A 24,939-nucleotide genomic window follows, 5' to 3' on the forward strand; every position below is an offset into this window, starting at 1 on the left:
CCTACTACGTGCTCTGGTCTGGGGCCAAGCTCTGGGGACAACAAGAGAAGTCAAGACCTGCCCTCAAGAAACTCCCTTCAGTCTCTGTTGGGTGTGGATGTAGGGCAGGGAGAACCAGCCACAAAACAAACACAAAAATAAAACCAACATTCTGATCTAAAAATCAGCTGTTCAAACTGATTACTTTCAAATCTTTGTTAATCACCTAGAATCACAAACATGTATTGCTGAAAGAGTCCTGAAAGATTACGACTCCCATTTTCCCTTACATTACAGATGAAGCAGCTGACCTAGAGTAGGCAGTGACTTAGCTGGGGTCACACAGCAGCTTAGCAGCACAGGCTGGACCAGACACCATCCAGGGTTCGTCTTCCTGTCCCACAACTGTCCTGTGGCCCCAGGGGCCTTTGCTTGTACACACTGGGCTCCAGGGCCTTACACACACAGTCATGGCCACTGTCCAACCATCTCACCCTCAAGACCCATCTCTTGAAAAAGCCATGCCCCTAGGGAGGAGCAGTGTGCCTACAGTAGACTGGGTAAATCCCAATGACATTCGGTCTTTGGAACCCAAGGATGGGGGCTCGAGTCTCTACTGCCCTGCCCACTGGCCTTCAGGTCACACATGGGGAGGGACCTGTGGGTCAGCTTGTGGTAGAGCTGGGATGTCTGTGAGTTAGGCCAAGAGGAATTAGCACATTATTCTAAAAATAATGGTAATACCAGCTATGATATGTCCAGGGCTTACTATGCACAAGGTTCTGAATGTATTTTACATGTTTGATCTCACTGAATCCTCAATATAACCCTCTGAGGCAGCTGATTTTATTAACTGTGCTTTATAAACACAGAAACTGAGCTACAGAGATTGTTTTTAATTTCCCAAAATTATAGTTAGTGGTAAAAGTGGGACTCCAACCCACATCTCCTTGCTACCTCACCCTGTCTCCATAACTGCTCTGCTCTGAAGCCTCGAAGGCCCAGCCCAGCAGGTGAGACACAAGCTATGGCCCAGCCAGCACCAGCACATGGCCTTGGGTAATATCTACGTGCCCCCGCTCCCCCCCACCCCACTACAGTTTCCCCAGCGGCAGAGTGAAGACAAACAGCCTGCCTGCTCCCTGCCTGACATCCAAGGAGCCATTCAGAATATTAGTGAGCCCACATCCTGGAATTCCTCAGCGCTCCAGGAAGGAAGAGGCATGAGGGTGCCCAGAAGTTGGCTTCTGGCTGGCAAAAAAGATCCAGCTCCCCAAGTCAGGCTGTTAGCATTTGGGGGGGGTCATAGGCCCTTTGAGGATATGATGGGAAACAAAGCTTTGTACTCTTATTCCCAGAAAATGCACACACATATATTTTTGCATGACCAGGAGTCAGGTGGACCACAGACACTCTTTTTTTTTTTTTTTTTTTTTTTTTTTTTTTTTTTTTGCTGTACGCGGGCCTCTCACTGCTGTGGCCTCTCCCGTTGCGGAGCACAGGCTCCGGACACACAGGCTCCGCGGCCATGGCTCGCGGGCCCAGCCGCTCCGCGGCATGTGGGATCTTCCGGGATCGGGGCACGAACCCGTGTCCCCTGCATCGGCAGGCGGACTCTCAACCACTGCGCCACCATGGAAGCCCCACAGACACTCTTAGAAGCCCAGCTAAGGACGTCAGTTGAAGAATCGCTGCCCTAAATAAGGATCAGCCCTCTCGCCTTTGTGTTTGCAATCTGTTGGTCAGTGACCACGCACATTGGAAGTGAAGGTTTACGTGGCACATTGCTAGATGAGGTTGGGGCGAGCTGGGCAATAGGGGTGTAAGTCACAGTCCATACCTTTCAGGACTCAAGACCCAGTGTTGAAGGCAAGACAAGCTCCTGAGAAATAATAGCCACAAAAGGTATAGATTAAGCGCTAAATAACACAGCCAGGCTCTTGGTGCTATGGACTGTCAGAAAAGAATGCCATGACTGAGGAATTTGGACATTACCAGGCTTCCTGTAGGAACAAAACTGGGGCTTTAAGTACAGTGACCATATAATTTATCATCCAAACTTAAGAGTGAAAGGGAGAGCTATTACTAATTATCCCAGAACAAGACATGTAAACTGAAACGATCCCAAGCTAACTGAGATGGATGGTCATTCATGCCTTAAGGGAAGGGTGAATTTGAACAAAGAGTGATTTGGGTTTTGGAGGGGCTGGGTGAGGATGTAAATGATACCCAGCAGAAGGCTAGAGTGAGGGTACAAGTGAGGACTTGTGGGCATCGTGCTTGGCTGTTAGCGTGTAGGAAGAGAAGAGCTGGGTTCACCCCATGACTCCACCAAGCACTATCTGGGGGATCCTGGATTAATTGCTCCACTTCTCTGGCATTAATTTCCTCATCTCTTAAATGGACATAATCCTCTTAGCACTGCCTCCCTCACTGGCTTGTCACAAGGCTCAAAAATATTTTTTTTTAAAAAGGGATAATATATCAGCTTCTTTGAACCTCAGGGCAACTGCATGAGATAGAGCAGGATTATTCTTCCCATTGTTCAGGTGGGCAAGTGGAAGCTCAGAGGGGTCCTGAGACTTAACTTGGCTAGTATAACCACAACGTGGTCTACTGGGATCTAGCCCGCAGGCTGTGACTTCCCACACCCAGTGAGCATTCAGGAGGAGAGGCCAAGAGAACAGATCCACCTCACGGCAGCCACAAAAAGGCTGTAGAAGCCTCGGGCCCAGAGCATCTCCACTGCCCCCCTTAGGGATGGGGGTGGAGGAGTCATCAGGGTTGATGGCTCAAGTAGTAGAAACACTAACCAGCAATCAGCGGACACCAAGCAGGAAAGAAAATTTATGCTTCAGCATCTCATGGGTGGCAGACTCTGAGTTGGCACCCAATACCATTTACAGGAAATCCAAGGTTAATTCTCCATCTTTCACAGGGGGGAGTCAGCAGGTGCCCAGACAGTGATGGGAGGTCCAGGAGGCAGGAACTAAGGGGGAACTCCAGGTTTCCCTCAGTCTGATCCCTGTCACCCCAGCATGGGGGTAGTGGGTGGGAGTGGGGAATGAGGGCTCAGAGGCTCAATCCCGATGGATAGGATGGCAGTTTCCAGGTGTGCCCATAGCATATATTTCTGAGAAGCTTATTCCTCTGACTATGAGTCCAGACCATCCTCATAAATGGTTTGGGGCTAATCCATTCTCTTGACCTCTCCTTGTTCTGCCATCATGGAACGGTAATTCTGGGACATCTTCTTTCCCACTTTAATTTATCTCAGGGTGTGTAAGTCTTGGCTTCTCCAACTAGACAGTCAGAGCCTTCAGCTGCTCCGGGCCTCTCCTGATGTACTGTGAATCCTGAACCCAAGTGCCGTAGCTCTGAGTCTCAGTAATCCTATCTATAACATCAGCAAAATAACCTCTGCTTTTGCTACTCATTGGGTTTCTGGGAACATCAAATAAGCAGCATCTTGTGAAAACATTGTGGCAACACAAGGGGCCCTCGGGTCACAAAACTTTGCTGCTGCTGATTTTTTTGGAAACTGAGAAAGGCATGTAAAAATGACAGTGAAGGGCTTCCCTGGTGGCGCAGTGGTGGAGAGTCCGCCTACCGATGCAGGGGACACGGGTTCGTGCCCCAGTCCGGGAGGATCCCACATGCCGCGGAGCGGCTGGGCCTGTGAGCCATGGCCGCTGAGCCTGCGCGTCCGGAGCCTGTGCTCCGCAACGGGAGAGGCCACAACAGTGAGAGGCCCGCGTAATGCAAAAAAAAAAAAAAAAAAAAAAAAAAAAAAAGTCAGTGAAAAGACCCTCGTTTCTGCTAAAAGAATCCCCTGCTGTGAGACCACAGCTTATCAGACCCAAGGCTTCCATGTTAAATCTTCTTCTTTGCCATACTGCTTACCCACTGTACACAGCGCAGTAGTAGCAATAATCATTATCTTCAACATCATCACCATCACTTAGATAACAGACACTATTCATTGAACATTTATGTCCCAGACAAATATGCTAAGCACTTCAGTTCTTTGAGGAGGAAGCCAACAACAGATAGGCACAGTGACTTGTACATGGCCACATAGTTAGGAATTAACAGAGTGCAGCCTGGGGAAGGCCCAACTGGAATAGAGGATAGCCGTAGTAGGCCTGGAGAACACATGCTCTATACATCTCTGTGTCACCCCTCAGAGCCTAGGACAGTAGCACTGTCCTCTGTTTGAGAGGCCACTTGGTATATTAAGTGAAGCAACCAGAATATGTCAGAAGCTCTGGAGTTCAGGCCTGCCTTGGACACTTGTAAGTCCTAAGTCTTGAGCAAATCACTTTACCTTCCAGAGTTTAGGTTTCTCTCATGAAAGTGAAGATCCTAATCTCTCTCTAACTGACCTATATCAGGGGGTTGTTATGAATGGAGATGAAGTAATACGTGTGAAAATGCTTCATAAAACTTGTAAAATGGTGGCAGTATTAATAAAACAATTAGTAATAATAAAAATAATAGCTGGCCTTTGTTGAATACTCACCATGGGGCAAGCATTGATCAAAAAATATCTCATTTAATCTGTAAACCAACCTTAAGACATAATTAAACCTAATGGGTCTCATGAACCAAATGAGGAAACTGAGTCATAGAGACATTATGCAATTTGCTATATGAATATGACATAATGATAATTAGTAAGACACTTGATACCAGCACCAAAAATAGATGCCCATTTGAATCATTAATGACACTTCTTTCTGTTTCTGCAAACCATCTGCACATCTATCCCAGTCTGTTTTTCCAAATGAGTCATATAAGTTGGTACACGGCAATGAATGGGAAGCTAAAGATGGGCAAGAGACGACCAAGGCGAGAAGCTGAAGCTTCTGATGGATTGGAATTGCTCTCTTCTTATTCTTTGTAGCAGGATTGGTACTTTGCTTCCTCTTTGAAAAGCAAAACCAGCCTAGACTTTTCCAGAGCAAGAATTTCTCCAGATTTCATCTCAGAGAGTGAAGAGCTTGTTATATAATTTGTTCAGTGCTGTGGGCCTGTTGTAACCTCCCCACTGAGACTTCAAACCAGGAGGTGATGGGAGGGTCAGCCTGAGAGGAGACATATACACACATACACACTTTTCTTTCTTTCCTTTTTCCTTTCTTTCCTTCCTTCTTTTCTTCTTTCTTTCCTTCTTTCTCCCTCCCACCCCCGCATCTCAAATACACACACACCCCAGCTAATCTTATACCTTCTAAAGGCAGAGGGACTGGTCATTCACTGTCAGAAAATGGTAACACCCTGTGAGGCTTCCTTTTAAGCTATCTGAAGAAGGGGGAAATAAATAATGCTGGGTTAAAGGGCCAGGTTCATATTGGTTACAGGTACAGGCTCATCTCACTGGCCTTAGGCCAGACTGATCTGAGGACACATGGTGGATCATCACTGGAGAATGTGATTTCTTATACTCAAGCTGATGATACACAGCTAGACTCATCCCCAGTTTGAGGGTGGATAAATTTTATTGGTCACCTCCAGAGCAACAGGCTTGGTTCCAAAGGCCTTGGATCCCCCACATTGACTACTTGGCCTTTAAAGTGAACTTGGAGATAGGAAGCCATGGAAGTTTAATCTGTCTCGTTTGTGGAGGAGTCCCATGCAGCGTATTTGGGGGCTTCCAATACGCATCTTGATTCCACCAGCTAAGACCTGTTGAAAGGCTCTGGTCTTATAAAGAATCTCCTCAGGTGCTTTAAAGTTTGCACACCACTTTCGCATTTGCTGTGTCATTTAACGTAGATGGGGCAGGAAGTTTGAGACTTAGAGAGACAAATTGCCCAAAGTCACTTGGCTGTTCAAAGGAAAGTTGGGGTAAAATCCAGGTCTCCCAATTCTAGGTCTTTAGGCTCCCAAGTATTGTACTCCCTGGACTCACAAAGGAACTAAGAAGCCATACTGAGGCATAGCCCAAGGCATCACAAGGCCAGCTCCTGGTCCTGGGTCTTCTCCTGACTCACCAGGGATGGCACACCAGTCTCTTCCTTTGCAGGTCTCCTTCAGTTTCTACATCTGAAGGTGTGCACCTGAGGAGTGGTCTTTCTCACAGTGGTAGTCCTGATAGGGGTGTTTGACTGAGGATGGCACAGAGATTTCCTATTAGGATCTACTTTGATCCATTGTTACTGTTTGCCTAAAGCAATGGGTGAAAACGTTTTCAAGATAAATATCAGTTTAGTAGGCAAGAGAACCGTACTCTAACAGTGATGACTGCTACAGGCAAAGGAGTAGAGAGGTGTTTAGTATTGATGCTACTCCAAGACCTCATCCCATGTAACTTCCTCAGGTTCTGGACTTTCACTTCAGCAGAAAAAGCAAACCGATGAACAAACATGAAGCACAACTTCAGGGTTCACTGGTCACCACCTGGCTTTCTTTTCCAGGTGCGGTTTGAAGGCTTGACAGGAAATGTGCAATTTAATGAGAAAGGACGCCGGACCAACTACACCCTCCATGTGATTGAAATGAAGCACGACGGCATCCGAAAGGTAAAGGTCCCTTTGCTTCAGTTCCTCAGGGAGGAGAGGTCTGAGCAGAGGCTCAGGCCAGAGCTGAGGGCCTTGGAAGCCCACTTTCCTGGACTGAATCTCTTAGAAGAGATGCAGTCAATGAGGATTCTAGCCTCAGCTCTGCCACTAACCAGCTGGGACTTTGGGCAAGTCAGTTCCTTCCTCTGAGAATCGAGGAGATTAAATGGAGATCAAAAAAAAAAATCTCTAGTGGGCTTCCCTGGTGGCGCAACGGTTGAGAGTCCACCTGCTGATGCAGGGGACACGGGTTCGTGCTCTGGTCCGGGAAGATCCCACATGCCGCAGAGCGGCTGGGCCCGTGAGCCGTGGCCGCTAAGCCTGCAAGTCCGGAGCCTGTGCTCCGCAAGAGGAGAGGCCACAACAGTGAGAGGCCCGCATACCGCAAAAAAAAAAAAAAAATCTCTAGCTTTGTCTTGGGGCACTTGTGAAGATCCAAGGGATGGAAAATAACTGTGAAAATATAAAGTAATAGATGTGTATCAAATGCCCCTGCTGCTCCTATAGGATTCCAAAGTAAGAACTTGAGAATGATGATTTACTGAGGAAGTGAACCATCTTCTCCTGATCCACACTTGGTCATATCCCCTCTACTTTCCACATAGAAGTATAAGTGAAATTTAGTTTGTGTATATGTATGTAATGTATAATATGTATGCATATTAAACATTTTGGAACAACATTCAAATCCTTGGAGAAAATATTCAGAATTCTACCACACTCTGTGTGCTCTGGTCTCTGCCAATTTCTCCGACCTTGACCCTTGACACTCACTTCCTTCCTCCTTCCACCCCAGTCATTCTGATCAACTTTCACTTACAGGAATACACTATGTTCTTTCTCACCTCCCAGCCTTCAAACGTGTTCCCTCTGCCTAGGACTCCCCCTACCCCATCCCCTTCTTTTGCCTGGCCAATTCCTCCTCAGCCTTCAACACTCAGAGAAAATGTTACTCCTCAGGGAAGCCTTCCCTAGGCTCCCTTGTTATGCCTCATGGCAGCCTCTATTTTACTGTCATGGCCTTCATCGCATTCCTAGTTCCTTGGGGGTGGCACAGCGTAATGGGTAAGAGGCATTGCACACATGGTATAAAGCTAGTAGGGTGTCATGGATCAGAGTATTAGCTCTGGAATCCTGGGACTCAATCCTGGCATCACCACTTACCAGCCTGTGATTCTGGACAAATAAATCAGGTTCTTTGTGCCTTAAGTGGGGGTCACCATAACAATGCCAATCTCATAGGCTCACTGAGAGGATTAAATGATCTAACAGGTGCAGAAGTTCTGAGGGCTGTGCCTGGCACATTGAAGACTGGGTCTTCATCTCTCAAACTTGATGCTCTCTATGCCTGTGCTGTCAAATACAGTTGCCACTAGCCATGGATGGCCATTTAACTTTAATTCTAAATAATTACAATTTAGAAGTCCCTCAGTTGCACTAGCCACATGTCAAGTGCTCAGTAGCCACAGGTAGCTAGTGGCTGCCATACTAGACAGCACAGATGTATTCAAGAGATCATTTCTATCATCCCAGCAAGTTCTACAGAACAGCTCTGCTCATGCTTTCTATTCCCAACCTGTGGAGGTCCACGATGCTCTGGGTGGTTTGGTGAGATACACTGGCAGAATGGTTATAAGCTCAGGCTTTGGAGATAGACACGACCCTAATTAAGTCTCTGCCTTACTCTTTACTAGGCATGTGACTTTAAACAACTTAGGCTCCTTGGACCTCAGTTACATCATCTCCAAATGGGGAATAATGCCCTTTACCTCACAGGGTTGCCATCAGCACTGAGTGGAACAATGTCCGCTACCCACTCGCCTGAATCAAGGGATCCCCAAAAGCAGCCCCTGGCGTGGAGTGGACATTCAGCCCATGTTTTGTTTGTTTGTTTCAACTGCCTTCTTTAGGCCACAGAGATTTTTACGTCAGCCTTGATTGTGAGTGAGTCAGGCTGTGCAAGCCCATGGAATGGATAAATCAGCAAATAGAAATTACAGAGTAACCTTAAAATCCACAAGCAAATCGTGTGCTTTTTCAGATCCTGGGGCTGTTTTTCAACTTACTTTCCAATGACTAAATCCTTTCCTAGAAGGTGGGCTTAAGCATCCTTTGTTTACAGGGAATCTGACTTGAGGACAATCAATTCCTCCACATCTGTGGCTTCAGGCCTTTTACTCAGTCAGCCTCCTAACAAAGTAATTTCTCAGATTCACGGTGACCTCGTTGTGCTGGTTTCAGTGAGCAGTGCCTGGCCTTACCTGATGTAGGTAATAGAGGGGCTACTGCTGCTTGACCGGGGTTCTTGAGGACTCTCTCCTGATCTTTAGGCACATATCCTGGCCACCGATCTGCCAACACACCCTCTAGTTATCTGGGTCCATTTTGACATCCTACTGAAATGTGTGTGCTCTACACATACATCCATCAAATGCTTAGGATCTTCAACTGCCAGAATGGGCACTGGCTCCACTAAAGCTAAATCCTCGGGAAATCCCATTCAGAGACTCCATTTCACCATGGGGTGCTGATTTAGGGACCTCTATCCAAATAAAATACCTTGTCAAATTCAAGTAAGATCACAAATTCTGGTAACTGGCAGCCAAGAGAGAAGTGTAGGAAAATTCTCGAAGGTCTTTCATGAAGGGACCATCATTGTTGATTTAACCATCTCTGCCCATCACTACTGGTCCTGTAGCTAATTTTGGACTTCAAATGGCCAAGTCTCATTTCAGCTTGATATGTATCCCCCCGCCATGCCCCAAGTTTGTCATCCCCAGTTCTGACCCAAGTATAACTGGAAAGGAAAGACTGGGCAGGGAAGAAAGTGGCACAAAGTCCTACTGACGTCAATGCACAGCTCTCCAGTCCAGATGTCCTTTGGAAGTTTTTTCTTTAAATCCTTGCCACCCAACTTTGGACATACTGAGACCTGGTGTAGCTCTAAGACAGAGCTTCAGTCCAACCACTTCTCTCCATTTCCACTGCTGACCCCAGAGCCCAAGCCACCTTCCACACCTGCCTGACTCACCCAGGAGCCTCTTTACCAGTCACTAGTCCTGCTGGTCATGCTCTTGCCCCTCTAGAAGGCCATTTTCCCAACACAAGAGCCAGGATGATAATTTTCAAATATACATCAGGCTATATTGCTTCTCTGCCTAAAGCTTTTGACTGGCTTCCTACTGCAGGTAAAATATAACTTCTTGTCTTGACCTTCAGAACCCCAGACGCTGCATCCCACTGACATCAGCCCTTGCTCCTCCTTCTCTGGCTCATAACTCCACAGCTACCCTATAGCATCTTTCTGTTCCTTTACCCGACATTCTCAATCACTGTAGTTTCCTATGCAGTGTCTCTCCTTGTCACTCAAATCTGGCCCAAGCAAAGTCACTTTGGAGAGGCCATCCCTGACCAAGCTATCTAAAGTGACCCCCATCCACCCAGCACAATCCCATTGTCCCAATGTTTCACAGTGCTTACCCCTTCTGATATATTCTTGTTGGTTTACTGATCTCTACTGAGATTGGTAAACTTCAGCCTGCAGGCCAAATTCAGCCAAATGCCTGTTTGTGTACAGCCCATGAGCTAATGATTTTTACATTTTGAAATAAATCAAAAGATGACTACTTCATGATATGTGAAAATTATATGAGATTACAATTTCAGGGTCCATAAATAGAGTTTTGTGGGTTTTTTTGGAATACAGCCAAACTCATTTGTTTAGGTATCGTCTATAGCTGCGTCCGCACTATGACAGCAGAGATGAATAGTTGCTACAGAGATTGTATGACCTGCAAAGCCTAAAATATTTGCAGGCTGGCTCTTTAAAGTTTGATGACCCCTGGTCTGGATATATATTGTCTTTCTTCCCCTCTTCTTCACCTCCTTGCCCCTAAAATGTCAGCTCTCTTAACACAGGGACATGGTTCTGCTATTTACTGTAATCTCAGTGCTTATAATATATTGAAGCATAGTAAGCACATGCAAGTAAGTGGTTGTTCATTAAATGAGTGGGTAGTGTATTGAATGTTGCTGGGCAACCAGGGAGCAATCTACTCTGGCCCATATTTCCATAGATCTGCCAGCAAGTAAGAAAAAAAAATTGCTGGCAAATTTAATTAAAAAACACCTCAAGCAGAACTCAGATAAAGTTAACACATAAACTTACGAAGTTCAAATTCTTTAAGTGTGTTAGTTAAGATAACCCTAGGCGCAGTAACAGATAAACTCTAAAATCTCAGCTGTTTAATGCAACAAAGTTCACATTCTTGTTCACCCAGTGACCAGTATGCAGGTTGGGGGCTCTGATTAAGACTCAGGCTTATGGAGGCTCCACTGTCTGTTTGGGTCTTCCTGGCTATCAACAGCCAGCTAACAGGTGAGGGAGAAAGATATTACAAACTGTGCTGGAGATTTGGAGGAGTCAGGCTAGGAGAGATGTGCATCACTTCTGCTGCATTCCACTGGCCAACCAAATCACGTGGCCCACCTAGACATACGGAAGGCTAGGAAATGCAACTGCTGTCCAGGTAGCTACTTCCCACCATACCTGTATGCTATGGAAGGCGAACAAGAATCCTTGGGGGTCATCAGGTTGTCTTTGCCACAAGAGACATCTTCCTTTTTTTTTGGCGGTACATGGGCCCCTCACTGTTGTGGCCTCTCCCGTTGCGGAGCACAGGCTCCAGACGCGCAGGCTCAGCAGCCATGGCTCACGGGCGCAGCTGCTCCGCAGCATGTGGGATCTTCCCAGACCGGGGCACGAACCCATGTCCCCTGCATCGGCAGGCGGATTCTCAACCGCTGCGCCACCAGGAAAGCCCCGAGACATCTTCCTTTTTAAAAATTTATTATAATCGATCTCATTTTTGGAGGTCAGGGGCTGTGTCTTCAGAGGAAGCTTAGAGCTAAAAATGTGTAAATTTGATTTGATGACTATGCAAGGTAAATCAATTGAAGGTACTGTTCAATGACCATCTCCTTTTTAGACTTCACTTACTTAAAAAAATCTAATCTATCATCTAGACTCATTTCCTATATTCAAAAAATCTTTAGAGGTAGATGGAAAACAGGAGATCAAACATTATAACTGGCCCCAAGAGAAGACCTCTCACTGTCAGAATTGTTTAAATCCTCTCCTGAACGGTGGGCCCCAATTTTTACCAAACTACTAGCTCTGATTTACTTTGAGATAGAATCAAAGTTCCTACATATCCTCAGTAAAGAATCAAAGGGCTGTATAATAATCCAGCCCATTTCTCTAAGAAAGGGAAATTTGCTCTCATCTCTGAAGTGCAATGTCCCTTCAAAAATCTTTGCCAGCTTTCTTTTCATCAAAATGTGGAACGAGATTTCTCAGCCTGCTAGCTTACATGAGGGGCAAGCTGGGTTTTGGCATCACCCTGCTCTTCTGACTGGCAATAGTTTTTATTTCCCTACAAAAGGGTTAGGAATAAAATAAGCTTGTTTACAACATTTAACTGTTCCTCTAGCTTTTGATATAAGCCAAGCTAGACAATAATTTTTATAGATACCAATTTAACATTAGTGATATAATACTAGCTCTGAAGGATCCCTATTCTAAAAATTAAAATCTCTTTCTAAACCACATAAATCTGGTCTGTACAGATTTATCGTGCTTTTTTCCCCCTCTTTGATCAAATAACTTGATATTTTAGAGCCGTGCTTTGTGGGTTTTGCACCATTTATCCTAGGACATTCTACATGTAAAGAGGGTTATGCTATCGAATGAGTTTGAGAAATACTCCATAATATATACTTCTTTTGGAGATTGGCAATGTTCAATAGCAAAGTGAAACTGAAATGTACTACAGTATAGAAGCCTGTTAGCCTTCAATCAGGCAATACCCTACTGGATATCATTTTTTAGTTTACTGGCAACTTAATATGAACCACGCACTGTGCGTACCGTTGTCCATGCAGGAATGCATTTGGTTCCCACAGCAGCCCTGCGAGACAGGTACTCTTGTTGTATCCATTCTACAGAGCAGGGACTGAGGCCCACTGAGGTCAAATAACTGGCCCAAGGTCATACAGTTACTAATAAGAAAAGTCTACCTTTTGAAACAGGTCTGTCTGATGCCAGAGACCAATCTCTGGACCATCAAGCCATCACTTTTAAAAATACTACCTATGAGGGCCTCCCTGGTGGCGCAAGTGGTTGAGAGTCCGCCTGCCGATGCAGGGGATACGGGTTCGTGCCCCGGTCTGGGAGGATCCCATATGCCGCGGAGCGGCTGGGCCCGTGAGCCATGGCCGCTGAGCCTGCGCGTCCGGAGCCTGCGCGTCCGGAGCCTGTGCTCCGCAACGGGGGAGGCCACAACAGTGAGAGGCCCGCATACCGCAAAAAAAAAAAAAAAAAAAAAAATACTACCTATGGAAACACAATAGATTTTAGAGAACTTGGCTGCATGTCAAAGAAGGCAACTTCCTCAAGGCTGATGGTTGTTGAGTTTGAACAACTAAGAACAACTAAACCTGTGACTAATCCTGTAGAGGGAGAAGGAAGAAAGGAAAGAAGGGAGGGAAGGAAGAAAAAGGAGGAGTAAGGGAAAGAGAAGGGCATGAAAACACCATAGCATCAACTACAGGGGGAAAGAAACTGGCAGTTACATTTGCGTGATTGTCTCCCAAGTGTGTATAGATTATATTCAATATGTACCTTTGAAGTCCATGACCTGGCTCCTATGCCCTGCCACTAATCTGCTATTTAATCTATGTAAGTTAGGTCATCTGATCTCCCCAAGCCTCAGTTTTCTTTTCTATAAAACAGAGAAAATAATCCCGAGCCTCTCTGTGCTATTTGCATAGGGGAGGAGCAAAACACAGTTAAGTGTTAGGAAAGTAGTTTGGAAATTCTTTTTGTAAACTCTCCCCACGATATGCTACAATCATGGTTTTAAATAGTTATTTTTCAATGAATGGGCTCCTTGTAAAAATGAACTCTTAAGGGGAATCTCAAAGCGTGAAATAGATTAAAAGCAGAACTGACTATTGAAGCAAGGGTGAGGAACCCAGGGCTTTCCCCCTCTTCTCTGACCCTTCACCTCCCATGAAAGTGGGGAAGGGCCTTTACAGATGCCCTAGGGTCCCATGAACACTGGCCTAGCAAAATGGGGGAGGCAGGACTACATTCTGGTTTTGAGCAAGTCCCCTAGTCTCTGAACTTGTTTCCCTCTCTGTAAAAAAGGAAGAGGTTGGAGGAAATGATTCTTCAGGCCTCTTTTGGCTCTGATATTCTGGAAATCTAAGTTTCTGGTTCTTGTGTCATTAGAGAGACATGTCCCCTTCCAGGCTGACTGAAAGTGCCCCACACAGGCAACATGGTACCCATGCCGGCATGAGGGCAAATCTTGACCCAGTGTCCTGAAAGACAGCTCCCCCTGACCCCCTTCAGGCCTCTGAACTGTCTCAGCATGAACAGGATTCACTGTCTGCATGCTGGATGCATTCATTCTCTCAACAAACCTTTCCTAAGCTGCTTCTTTGTGGTACAATCTGTGGCCCTAAGAAAGGGGTCCTAGAACAAGTAGACCTCTAGCTTTGTCCCTGAGAAGCCCACAGCATCGTGGAGAGATGGGGACAGACATGCCAACAGCTAGACCATGAGGCCAATGGGAACCAACATGAGGCGCTCAGGGCCAGCTGGCAGCCTAGTGGAACACAGAAGGACACGGCCCTGCAATCAGCCTGCCCGGCTCCAATCCTGGCTCCATGACTCTCCTGCGGCCTTGGGAAAGTTACTCCACTTTCCCTACATCTCAGTTTCTTCACACTTAAAATAGGAGTGATAATTGATTACCCACCTCATAGGTTTTTGTGTGGATGAGAGAAGTTAAAACATAAAAAACACTTAGAAGGGCTTCCCTGGTGGCGCAGTGGTTGAGCGTCTGCCTGCCGATGCAGGGGACACGGGTTCGTGCCCCAGTCTAGGAAGATCCCACATGCCGTGGAGCGGCTGGGCCCGTGAGCCATGGCTGCTGAGCCTGCGCATCCGGAGCCTGTGCTTTGCAACGGGAGAGGCCACAACAATGAGAGGCCCACATACCGCAAAAAAAAAAAAAAAAAAAAACACTTAGAAGAGTGCCTAAAACACAATAAGCACTCAATAACTGTCAGCTAATATGATTCACAGCCCAGGGCTAAGTCCCCTCTCAGAAAGAACAGCATCATGATGAAAAGCTGCCCCTGGAGACAGAGGACCACCATTCCAGGCTGAGCTCAGCCACTTCTCAGCTGCATCGCCACCATCACCTTGCAAGTTAACAAACTCTTCTAAGCCAGATGAACTGGCACAAAAACTATCAAACACAGCCTCTGACAGAGCAAGAACATGATCAATGTTGGCAATTATTACTATTGTTGTTAATGGCAGTGAAATGGCAGGGAGAGTTGTTTCTTTGTAACTGAGGGGACTGGGAAAGACATCAAGGTGAAGGTGACATCTGAGTGGACCATTGGCATGTGCCTTGGATTTTGTGAAGCTGGGCTGACTTAGAGACCTGCTCCTCCCCCTGCACATGTGCCCTTTACAACTAAAGCCAGCGGAATGACCACAAAACAAAACACAATGATCTAAAGATGTATAAAAACGGGGACTTCCCTGGTGGCACAGTGGTTAAGAATCCACCTGCCAATGCAGGGGACATGGGTTTGATCCCTGGTCTGGGAAGATCCCACATGCCGTGGAGCAACTAAGCCTGTGAGCCACAGCTACTGAGCTCGCGCTCTAGAGCCCGCGAGCCACAACTACTGAAACCAGCACATCTAGAGTCCGTGCTCCGCAACAAGAGAAGCCACCGCAATAAGCCCATGCACCGCAACTAGAGAAAGCCCGTGCGCAGCAACAAAGACCCAACACAGCCAAAAAATAAAATAAAAGATAGATAGACATAGGGGTGTGTGTGGAGTGTGTGTGTGTGTATTAGCCATGCCATTCTGCTCTTCCCAAACCTTCCATGACTCCCTGTTGCCTTCAGAATAAAGTCTACACCACTTAGCCGGCCTTCCAATCCCTCTGCTACCTAGACCCAAGCGCCCACTGCCCTCTTGGACTAACCCTATCCTCCACTCAGGACCCACTGAACTTACGTATCTGGGCAGATTCCCGCCTTCCCATCTTGGCTTATCTTCTCTCCAACCTGACGGGTTTGGGCTCAACCTTTCCATCCCTCGTGACTTAAGCCTCACCTCCTCCTGCTGCCTTTTTCCCAGCATAGGTTCCATACCTGGCTTCTGCTTCTCCAAACTCCATAGGCTCAAGCTACCTGAGCCACTCACTTGTCACTTCTGGGGCCACGTGCACATGTGTGTCTTGTCTTCCCAAACAGACTGGAGGGATCCTCAGAGCAAGGACTATCTCCGAGACTTCTTTGTATCTTTCTCAACCCTGCCACAATACCACCAATGTTTTAGCTCAGAGTCTTACACACAACAGGGATCCAATAAGTATTTGCTAAAAGACCCTGGAAAATGAGTCAGTATAAATAACTACTAATTTTTTAAAAAAAATAATGTTGTCAATCAGTGTTTGCAGGCACAACTATATTCTCAGTGTCAATGATAGGTCAAAAATTGGAAATAAGAGAAATAAATAAATAAAGGATAAAATAACCATCACCTAGAAAGTTAAATCCAGATGGAAAAATACAGTTAACCTAAAAAGAAAACAAGAATGTAAGGTTTAAATCATATGATTCCAACTACACTTCAGAATGAGCTCAGGAAGAGAAGGGTTACTAGGCATGGGAGAAGGAGGGTTTGGCCTTGTGAACAATTACAGGGAATTAAATCTCTATGGCCCTGACTTGCATTGTACATAACAGTTTAGCTGCATCAACAGTTAAACCCTCGCCCCTTAAGAGGCAAATTTTCAGGCTTACCCATCATGATGAGGATTTTCATGGGGTGGGGATGGGAGGACCTAGAGAGCATCTTGTCTCTTGTTGTTTATATCTACCAATACTTCAGAGCCTGGTGTGTCCAGGATTGCTGGTGTGATGCTCAGCTCCTTGATTTCCTGTCTGGTGTTGGCTGGGGGACCCAGAGTGGGCCATTCCTGAGGAGCCTGGATCACCTTATGTCACCACCTTCCTCTCTTTAACAGATTGGTTACTGGAATGAAGATGATAAGTTTGTCCCTGCAGCCACGGATGCTCAAGCCGGGGGGGATAACTCAAGTGTCCAGAATAGAACGTACATCGTCACTACAATCCTAGTGAGTACTCAGTCCTTCACGGAGGCTACCTGGGATGTGAGATAGACCAGCACAAAGGTTTTCCCAGGAGTGAAAGCTGGTCATTCTTCTTGCCAAAACTGTGTGGTCAGTAGAAAGAGGAAGTAAAAAAGGAATATCCTGAAAGTCAGAGGGACTTCTGCTCTCTGGCTCTGCCATGATTTCACTTTGTGCTCTTGGATAAGTAAGTCACTTACGCTCCGTTGAGCCACAGTTTCCAATGTATATAAAACATAAGGGTGAGACTAAATTGTAGTGGTTCTGATTCCACCCTTCCTTAGTAGAAGCCATTTTCAAAGCAAGTTCCCTAAAGTCCAGCACCTAAAGTGAGTATAAGTAAAGCTGCTATGATTTTCAGTGATGAGACAGTTGGAGCCTATTTAAGGGTTATTCCCCCAACACCTCCAAAAAAATACAAGAGCTCCTGGAACAACTTGAAAAGCTAGGCATGGCGTCTCAGTGAAACATTCTATTTTAATAGTTTGCTTCCTTAACCCAAGAAATTTTGTAATGGGGGGAGCAGAAATGCAGGAAGTGGATTTAGGGGCCAGAGAGACTTCCCCAAAGTTTAGCAATGTTGGAGACCATCCTCCTCCGCCACGCCAAAGGCCTCCCTCTGCAAGAGTGAACCCAAAACCCACATTCTCTGTCTCCCATTTCTCCACCAGGAAGATCCTTATGTGATGCTCAAGAAGAACGCCAACCAGTTTGAAGGCAATGACCGCTATGAGGGCTACTGTGTAGAGCTGGCAGCAGAGATTGCCAAGCACGTGGGCTACTCCTATCGTCTTGAGATCGTCAGTGATGGGAAATATGGAGCCCGCGACCCTGACACAAAGGCTTGGAATGGCATGGTGGGAGAGCTGGTCTATGGAGTAAGTTCCCTACAGGGTGGGCAACTGGAAGCGGAGAAAGAGAGGTTTACAGGAAATCATTTGGTGGTTGGCTGGCCCTGCCCATAGATGCCTATTAGACCCCATAATTTAGTATTACTGATGCCGGAAAGATGAGGAGTCCAAAAATCCCATATCTTAAGACATTTTTTGTTCAGGTTCCTGGTCCCAGCTCCTTCAGCCAAACTCAGCTCAGTCTTGTGACTTCAGTTGATCATCATCCGATACAGGTGACAGTTTAGCTTCAAGATCAGTTTTCTCGAGGCAGACCGCTGAGTTGTTACTTCCCTGCTCAGTCACTTATGTCTCCCTCAATATGAATTTCTTCCCTGGTGTTGGGGGTAGCCTGGATACAACCAAACGTTCTAGTTCCTTGCCCTTTCTAGCACCTTCCATTTCAGCCAAACCACCCTGAGTCACTCTGTTCTCTAGTCCCCTTCCATTCTGCACCTCTAAAAATCTTACCCTTCCCCCCAAACCTGTATCAGATACTACTTTTTCCAAGATGTCATTTCGTTCTCCCGGTAACAGGTATGGGGAGAACCCTTTTTAACAGTTGTTGCCTTCCTTGTAGAATTTAGCTTCTGCTTCTTTTATGGCCTACCCTGCCTTATATAACAGTTATCTGTGAATAGGGATTGGCCTACTCCATTCACCACACTTGAAATAAGACCACACACAATTGCTATAAAGTCTTCAATAAACTGAAGCATTTTGAAGAAGCCACTGAATGCCCTGAATTGTTTTAAGTGTTTAAGCAATCACTGAGAAGTAAAAGATCTGATCCCTGTCCCCAAGGATCTTAACATTTTATGGGGTAGAAAAGACAATGAGAGAATGGTAAGACAGCAGAGAATCAAGGTTCAGGCAAAAGGCTAATATGAGTGTGTCTAGCCCTCAAGAAAGATGTAGAACTTGAACACGGCCATATTCAAATAGAGAGAAAGGCAGCCCAAGAATTTCTAAAGTATAAACTATGGAATGGTGATGGAAATAAGTAATATGTGAAAGGAGAATGAGAAAACACTGATGGTTTTTGTAGAGGGCTTGGGATAAGTAGTCAGGGATAAGTCTGAGTAAGAAAGGACAAGGGAAAGAGCGTGGATTGATTCAGTGGGCACTGGAAGATCATGAAGGTACTTGAGTAGAGGAACAACAAAAGGCAATGGAAGAAGAATCCTGCCACCACATGCAGGAAGGAGACCACCACAGCTTCACTCATAGAAATCAAAGACTCCAGGCTGGGTTTCTGAACAGAAGCATATGCCGAGCCCCAAGCCGGTGTTGAGTTCTGGTCAGGATGAAGCAACCATTTAGGAGGTTTTTAAATCTCACTGTCTCAGATCAAGGCAATAGGAGTCATGATGGCCATGAGAGCCATACAAAGGGAATTCAGAGAAGGAAGAAATGGAACAAAGAAGATCCTTTCTAGGAAGGTGGCTTTTGAGATAACCTGGGAAGACGGTTAATGAGCTGAGAAGGGGGACGTGCTTCTACCCTCTCTCCTCCTCTATTGCCTCTCACCTTCGGGAAGCTTCACGGGTGAAAGATAGAGATCTGGGTGATTAATGTTGCATCTTGAGGTTGGTTTCCATGGGAACCTCCACCAAGCTCTTAAGGTCATCCCCATGGCAACTACTGTGAACTTTTCACCTCCACCGACATTCGTCTTTACCTTCACCCCATGTTCCCTTAGAAAAGGCCTATGATCTGAGCAGAACAATGATATGATTATCCTAAGGGCAAGCCCCCAAGTAGCCAGCCATTAGTCATGGGTCACTGGCTCATCAGTGACAAACCAAAATTGCCTCTGGATGCCTCGGCTGCCAGCCCTCCCCTTTCCCCTCACCTCCACAAGGCCTGTCCCTCAGCCCAGTAAAAACTGTATTCTGGGGCTTCCCTGGTGGCACAGTGGTTGAGAGTCCGCCTGCTGATGCAGGGGACACAGGTTCGTGCCCTGGTCCGGGAAGATCCCACGTGCCGCGGAGCAGCTGGGCCCGTGAGCCATGGCCGCTGAGCCTGCGCGTCCGGAGCCTGTGCTCTGCAACGGGAGAGGCCACAGAGGTGAGAGGCCCACGTACCGCAAAAAACAAAAACAAACAAACAAAAAACTGTATTCTGAAAACTCCACGAAGGGCCCAAATGGATGCCCTCTCTTGATTTTCTGTCTGGCTTTCTTTTTCTGCACCACCCCCCTCCAACCGAGGAAGAATAGAGGGGTTTGGGGAAAGCATCTCTCAGCCACAAATGACCAGCAAGATCAGAAAAATTCATTTGGAGACCTCCAAATCTCTTCCTCTGTGCCTGTTAAATAGGCTAAGTCAATCAGGGTGTCTCTCACCTTCCTTTTGCTACCTTTTGCTCTTATCAACAATTATAATAGTAGCATTTCAGCACGTAGTATATGGCAGGCACTATGCTAAATACCCATATTATTTCACTTACTCCTCATAACAACCCCAGAAGGTAGATATGATTATTTACCACATTTTATAGATGAGGACACTGAGACCCAGGGAGATTAAGCAGTTTGGCAAAGGACACAGAGCAGAGTCGGGACATGCAGCCCTGGCTCTTATACTGCATTCTGGGACATACCGCCTCTGTAGAAATCACACCATCTGAGCACTGGAGTCTAAGGCCACTATTAATTAGTGATGAGAATAACAACAGTGTCTGCATTCTCAGATGCCACAGGGTGCAAATGAAATTCCTGCTTCTTGCATGGGTATGGCTTTGTGCCTGATTCTCAGTGACTTTCTTGCCTGTTCTTTGTCTTAATGAAGCAGAAAGAGAGTGAACTTGGGAGACAGACACCTGGATTTGAATTCTGACTCTGCCAGCTTACTGGCTGCATGACTCCTGCGAGCCACTGACCTCCTCCAAGGGTTACCCCTGCATCCTTTACCCCAGGGCTGGGGTGGGGAGTATTCCCCTAAACAGTGCCTGGCTCACAGTGAATCTCCATCCCTGATAATTTTCTTCAATTTTTGCTTTTACCTACTGCATCAACGCAGTTTACTGTTTACCCAAGATTTTTTCCAGATATATTTTGTTTGGGGATCTCCTGGGTCAGTAGTTCTCAAAGTCTGGAGCAGCAGCATCACCTGGGAACTTGTTAGAAATGCAAATTCTCAGGTCTCTCCAGACCCAGTGATCTAGAAATTCTGCCATCTGTGGTTTAAAAAAAAAACCCCAAGGTGCTTTGGATGTGCTGCATGCTCAAGTTTGAGAATCACTGTCACAAGACATCTGTTTAAGAAAATAATTTTGAGCACCTGTGAAATGCCCACAGGTCACAGTACTCTCACGTATTTGAATTCTTTTGACTCTCACAAAACACTGCTCTCCAACAGATAAAGCAAAAATTATTATGCCTCTTTTTCTAAAGAGGAAATTGACATCCAAAAGGACAACATCTCACTCGACGGCACGTGGTCAGTGAGTCACAAAGCAAAGTGGCCAGGTCTACTTTCCCAGATGAGCATTGCCCTTGACTGATCCTGCAGAGGTCCAGCAACTTCCTCAGGTGCGGGAAATCAACTCCTGAGACCTCTCAGTCAACATCAAACAAGCTGAAAATACTGCTGCTTTGCACAAACCACCTTTCCTCTCTGGACCTGGGTTTCCTATCTGCAAAATGAGGTCACTGAACTTAAGCATCTCCAACTGTGTGTGTCTCCTATGCATATGGGTGCCTTCTGAAGACCCTCAGGGGTCCATGGCCAAAGAATTTTGGAAACACTATATCTACTTACCCCTCTTGGAAATTCTCAGTGCACAGTGGCCTTTTAAAGGTTCTGAGAAGTCCTGCCTCAAAGCAGTCTGTTTACATTCGTGTTTATTTTCATGTTATACTTATTAACATCCTTCTAAAAATAATGTTCCGTGGAATAAATCTTGGAACTGCTAAATGAACTAAGCAATGAGATCATGTGGTTTTGTGACTTTTTTTCCAGTTCACAGTCCCTTTTATTAACTCACATCCGGAGGCATCAGACAAATCCATTCAATTCCCTTTACCACTTTAGAAGCTCGACATCCACCTCCCTTTTGGGTAACTTGTGGTCATTCCCTCTAAGTCATTTCCATGACTTTTCTCCCCCATTCCTTTTCTACCTATGTTAGATTACAGAGGAAAGAAGAGATATCTTCTTCCTGGCAATGGCTTGTAAGTGTTTGTAAAAAGTATCAAGATTTATGCAATGGGTGTTAGGGAAAAAAAAAGAATTACTATGAAATACAGATTCAATCCCACATTGCTTTACAGAAAGTTTCTTTCTATAAGTGAGAAACTTAAGTCATTCTAAAGCCAGGCTTTTTATTCCATGTAAAATGCCTTCTCAAAAATCTCAACCAGTGAGAGTAACCAGAGGAAATCTTTCCTAAGCAACACCAGCCGGCAGCTGGGCGGGGCCAGAGTCTGCACAGCATCTGTCCCCAGCCTCACATCTGGACTGTTATGCAGCATCATAAGAGAAAGCCATCCACCTCCAAGAGACTTGCACAGACATGCCTCTCATTTCAAAAATGAATGTCAGGGGCTTCCCTGGTGGCGCAGTGGTAGAGAGTCCACCTGCCAATGCAGGGGACACGGGTTCGTGCCCCAGTCCGGGAGGATCCCACGTGCCACAGAGCAGCTGGGCCTGTGGGCCATGGCCGCTGAGTCTGCGCATCCGGAGCCTGTGCTCCACAATGGGAGAGGCCACAACAGTGAGAGGCCTGCGTACCACCAAAAAAAAAAAAAAAAAAAAAAAAAAAGAATGTCAGGGCATCTGTCCATGGAACCGTGTTAGGTTTCCAGGATCTCTTGATCTCAGGCCAAGAGAGCAGTGGATTTTTTTTTTTTTTTTTTTTTTTTTTGTGGTATGTGGGCCTCCCACTGCTGTGGCCTCTCCCGTTGCGGAGCACAGGCTCCGGACGCGCAGGCCCAGCGGCCATGGCTCACGGGCCCAGCCGCTCCGCGGCATGTGGGATCCTCCCAGACCGGGGCACGAACCCGCGTTCTCTGCATCGGCAAGCGGACTCTCAACCACTGCGCCACCAGGGAAGCCCTGAGAGCAGTGGATTTTATAGCAGAGATGCCAGTGCTTCTGCCATTAGGCAGAGGTAGGAAAGACAGAAGAGCAAGGCTGGTGATTCCACATGCTGGATGCACAAAGGTGAACATTACTTGCAACCATTTTATGTTTATCTACATGAATTTTTAAAATTGAGTTATTTGTGCACTTCTTAGCAGTCTCCTCGCAAAAAAAAAAAAATTTGTGATACTACTTTACTTTCTCTCTGCCAGAGAGAAACTACTTTCCTCACGTGATTCCCTTCTCTGGGAATGTATTCCATACCCGAGCAACCTGTTGAAATCCTACTCTCACTTCAGTGCCAATTTATATGTCACCTCTCTGATGGAGCAGTCCCTGATCTCCCCAGCCAGAATTAATTCCTTCCTGACCTCCTGTAGCATTTTGTATCTCTTAGACAGCATGTCTCCAGTCTATAGACTGGAAAATTTTGTGTGTGTGTGTACCAATCTCGCCTACTAGTTTGTAATTCCCTGAGTGTAGAGACCACAGCTTCCCTTCCAGCCTAGGGCTTATGCATAATAAGCGCCCAGTAAATGTTTACTGAGTTAAATTTGCCTTCACTACCTTGTTAGCCAGGGCTGTCTTGGTTGCAGGTAAAAGAAGCCCAACTCAAACTTAAGCAAACAGACTGATTGGATCATGTTCCTGAGGACAAACAAAAGAGTATATTGACATACGATCCTAGGGAGTCCAGGGTAAGCCCTGAATTAAGGGTGACTCAAATTATTTCATCATGGATCATCTCTCACTCTGACTTTCAGGGCTTATGCTCATTAAAGAGACTTGGGTCCCGTGCCATCCTTGAATGAACCATTCTGGCCAGGGGAGTAGTGTACACCGATGGCCAGACCTGGGTGATATGCTTCACCTCATATCCAGGGTGATCAGTCCCATTTGAACCAGGAGGACTCAGAGTGGGGCAGGAGTAGTTCTTCTTCCAGAGGAAGAAGGCATGGCTGCTGGGCAGGCAAAAACTAACAGATATTATGACAGCCCCCTTCCATAAGGTGAGGAAGACTCCCCTAACAATTAGAACTGTCAAAGAATGGGATAATCTCTCCTGTGAGATATTGAGCCAATCATCCATTTACCATAAATATTTTATAGAGAGTAGGAGGGTTTGGACTTCTAAGGTTCTTTCCAACTCTCACATCGTTTAAGATTACAAAAGAATATTCACAGTGAAGAGAAAAATAAGAGAACAGAGAGCTGCTGAACTCAAGGGTGTTTCTTTTGTTTGTTTGTTTGTTTTTGCAGAGAGCAGATGTGGCCGTGGCCCCTTTAACTATCACCTTGGTCCGAGAAGAGGTGATAGATTTCTCCAAACCATTTATGAGTTTGGGGATCTCCATCATGATAAAAAAGCCACAGAAGTCCAAGCCAGGGGTCTTCTCCTTCCTGGATCCTTTGGCTTATGAGATTTGGATGTGTATTGTTTTCGCCTACATTGGAGTGAGTGTTGTCCTTTTCCTGGTCAGCCGCTTCAGCCCCTATGAATGGCACAGTGAAGACTTTGAGGAAGGGCGGGACCAGACAACCAGCGACCAGTCCAATGAGTTTGGGATATTCAACAGCTTGTGGTTCTCCTTGGGAGCCTTCATGCAGCAAGGATGTGACATTTCTCCAAGGTGAGTCAGCTCTTCTCAACCCCTTTGCTCAATGCCATATATATAGGAAAAAACAAATACTGGGAAATTGAGGGTGGGAATTTTTTCCAGACTTTATAGTATTCGGTTTTTCAACTATGCTTTACTGTCAACTGTCTGTTGCATGCTGTGGATTATATGGACACATCCTGTGCCTTGAACAGTTCTATCTGCTGTCTGGGTGATGTGCTCTGTCAAGATTAACAGGGATAATCGCAACTCTGATGTTCTGTAGCCAAAAGGTACAGAGAAAGGATGGGGGACAGGAGGGTATGACTAACGTTTGTTGAGAACCTACCACATCTACTAAGCAAGGTTTTGAGTCCTCTACATGCGTTATTTCATTGAATCTTTGCAGAAGCGTTAGGTAGGATTCTCCTTCTATCTCCTTTTACAAATGAGGGACCACAGAAATGTTGAATATCTTTCCAAGGTTACACAGCTAATAGCTAGGTGAGTCAAGATTCAACCCCCATCCTGAACTTATTTCCGAGGGGTAGAAGGAGCACTGCATTATGA

The 24,939-nt window shown here is 46.0% G+C and overlaps 1 protein-coding gene across 4 annotated transcripts in view; it reads left to right on the forward strand.

Moving 5' to 3' along the window:
- GRIA1 (glutamate ionotropic receptor AMPA type subunit 1) overlaps positions 1-24,939 on the forward strand; it is a 318,241-nt gene that overhangs the window by 197,444 nt on the left and 95,858 nt on the right. For all 4 annotated transcript variants that reach the window (XM_060092085.1, XM_060092084.1, XM_060092086.1 and 1 more), the window contains 4 exons: positions 6,399-6,503; positions 16,669-16,779; positions 17,466-17,672; positions 24,032-24,402. In XM_060092085.1, the coding sequence (XP_059948068.1) occupies positions 6,399-6,503; positions 16,669-16,779; positions 17,466-17,672; positions 24,032-24,402 (794 nt within the window). The remainder of the gene's footprint in view (positions 1-6,398; positions 6,504-16,668; positions 16,780-17,465; positions 17,673-24,031; positions 24,403-24,939) is intronic.

The sequence above is a fragment of the Mesoplodon densirostris genome, chromosome 3 (genome assembly GCF_025265405.1).
Source record: "Mesoplodon densirostris isolate mMesDen1 chromosome 3, mMesDen1 primary haplotype, whole genome shotgun sequence".
Taxonomy (NCBI): domain Eukaryota; kingdom Metazoa; phylum Chordata; class Mammalia; order Artiodactyla; family Ziphiidae; genus Mesoplodon; species Mesoplodon densirostris.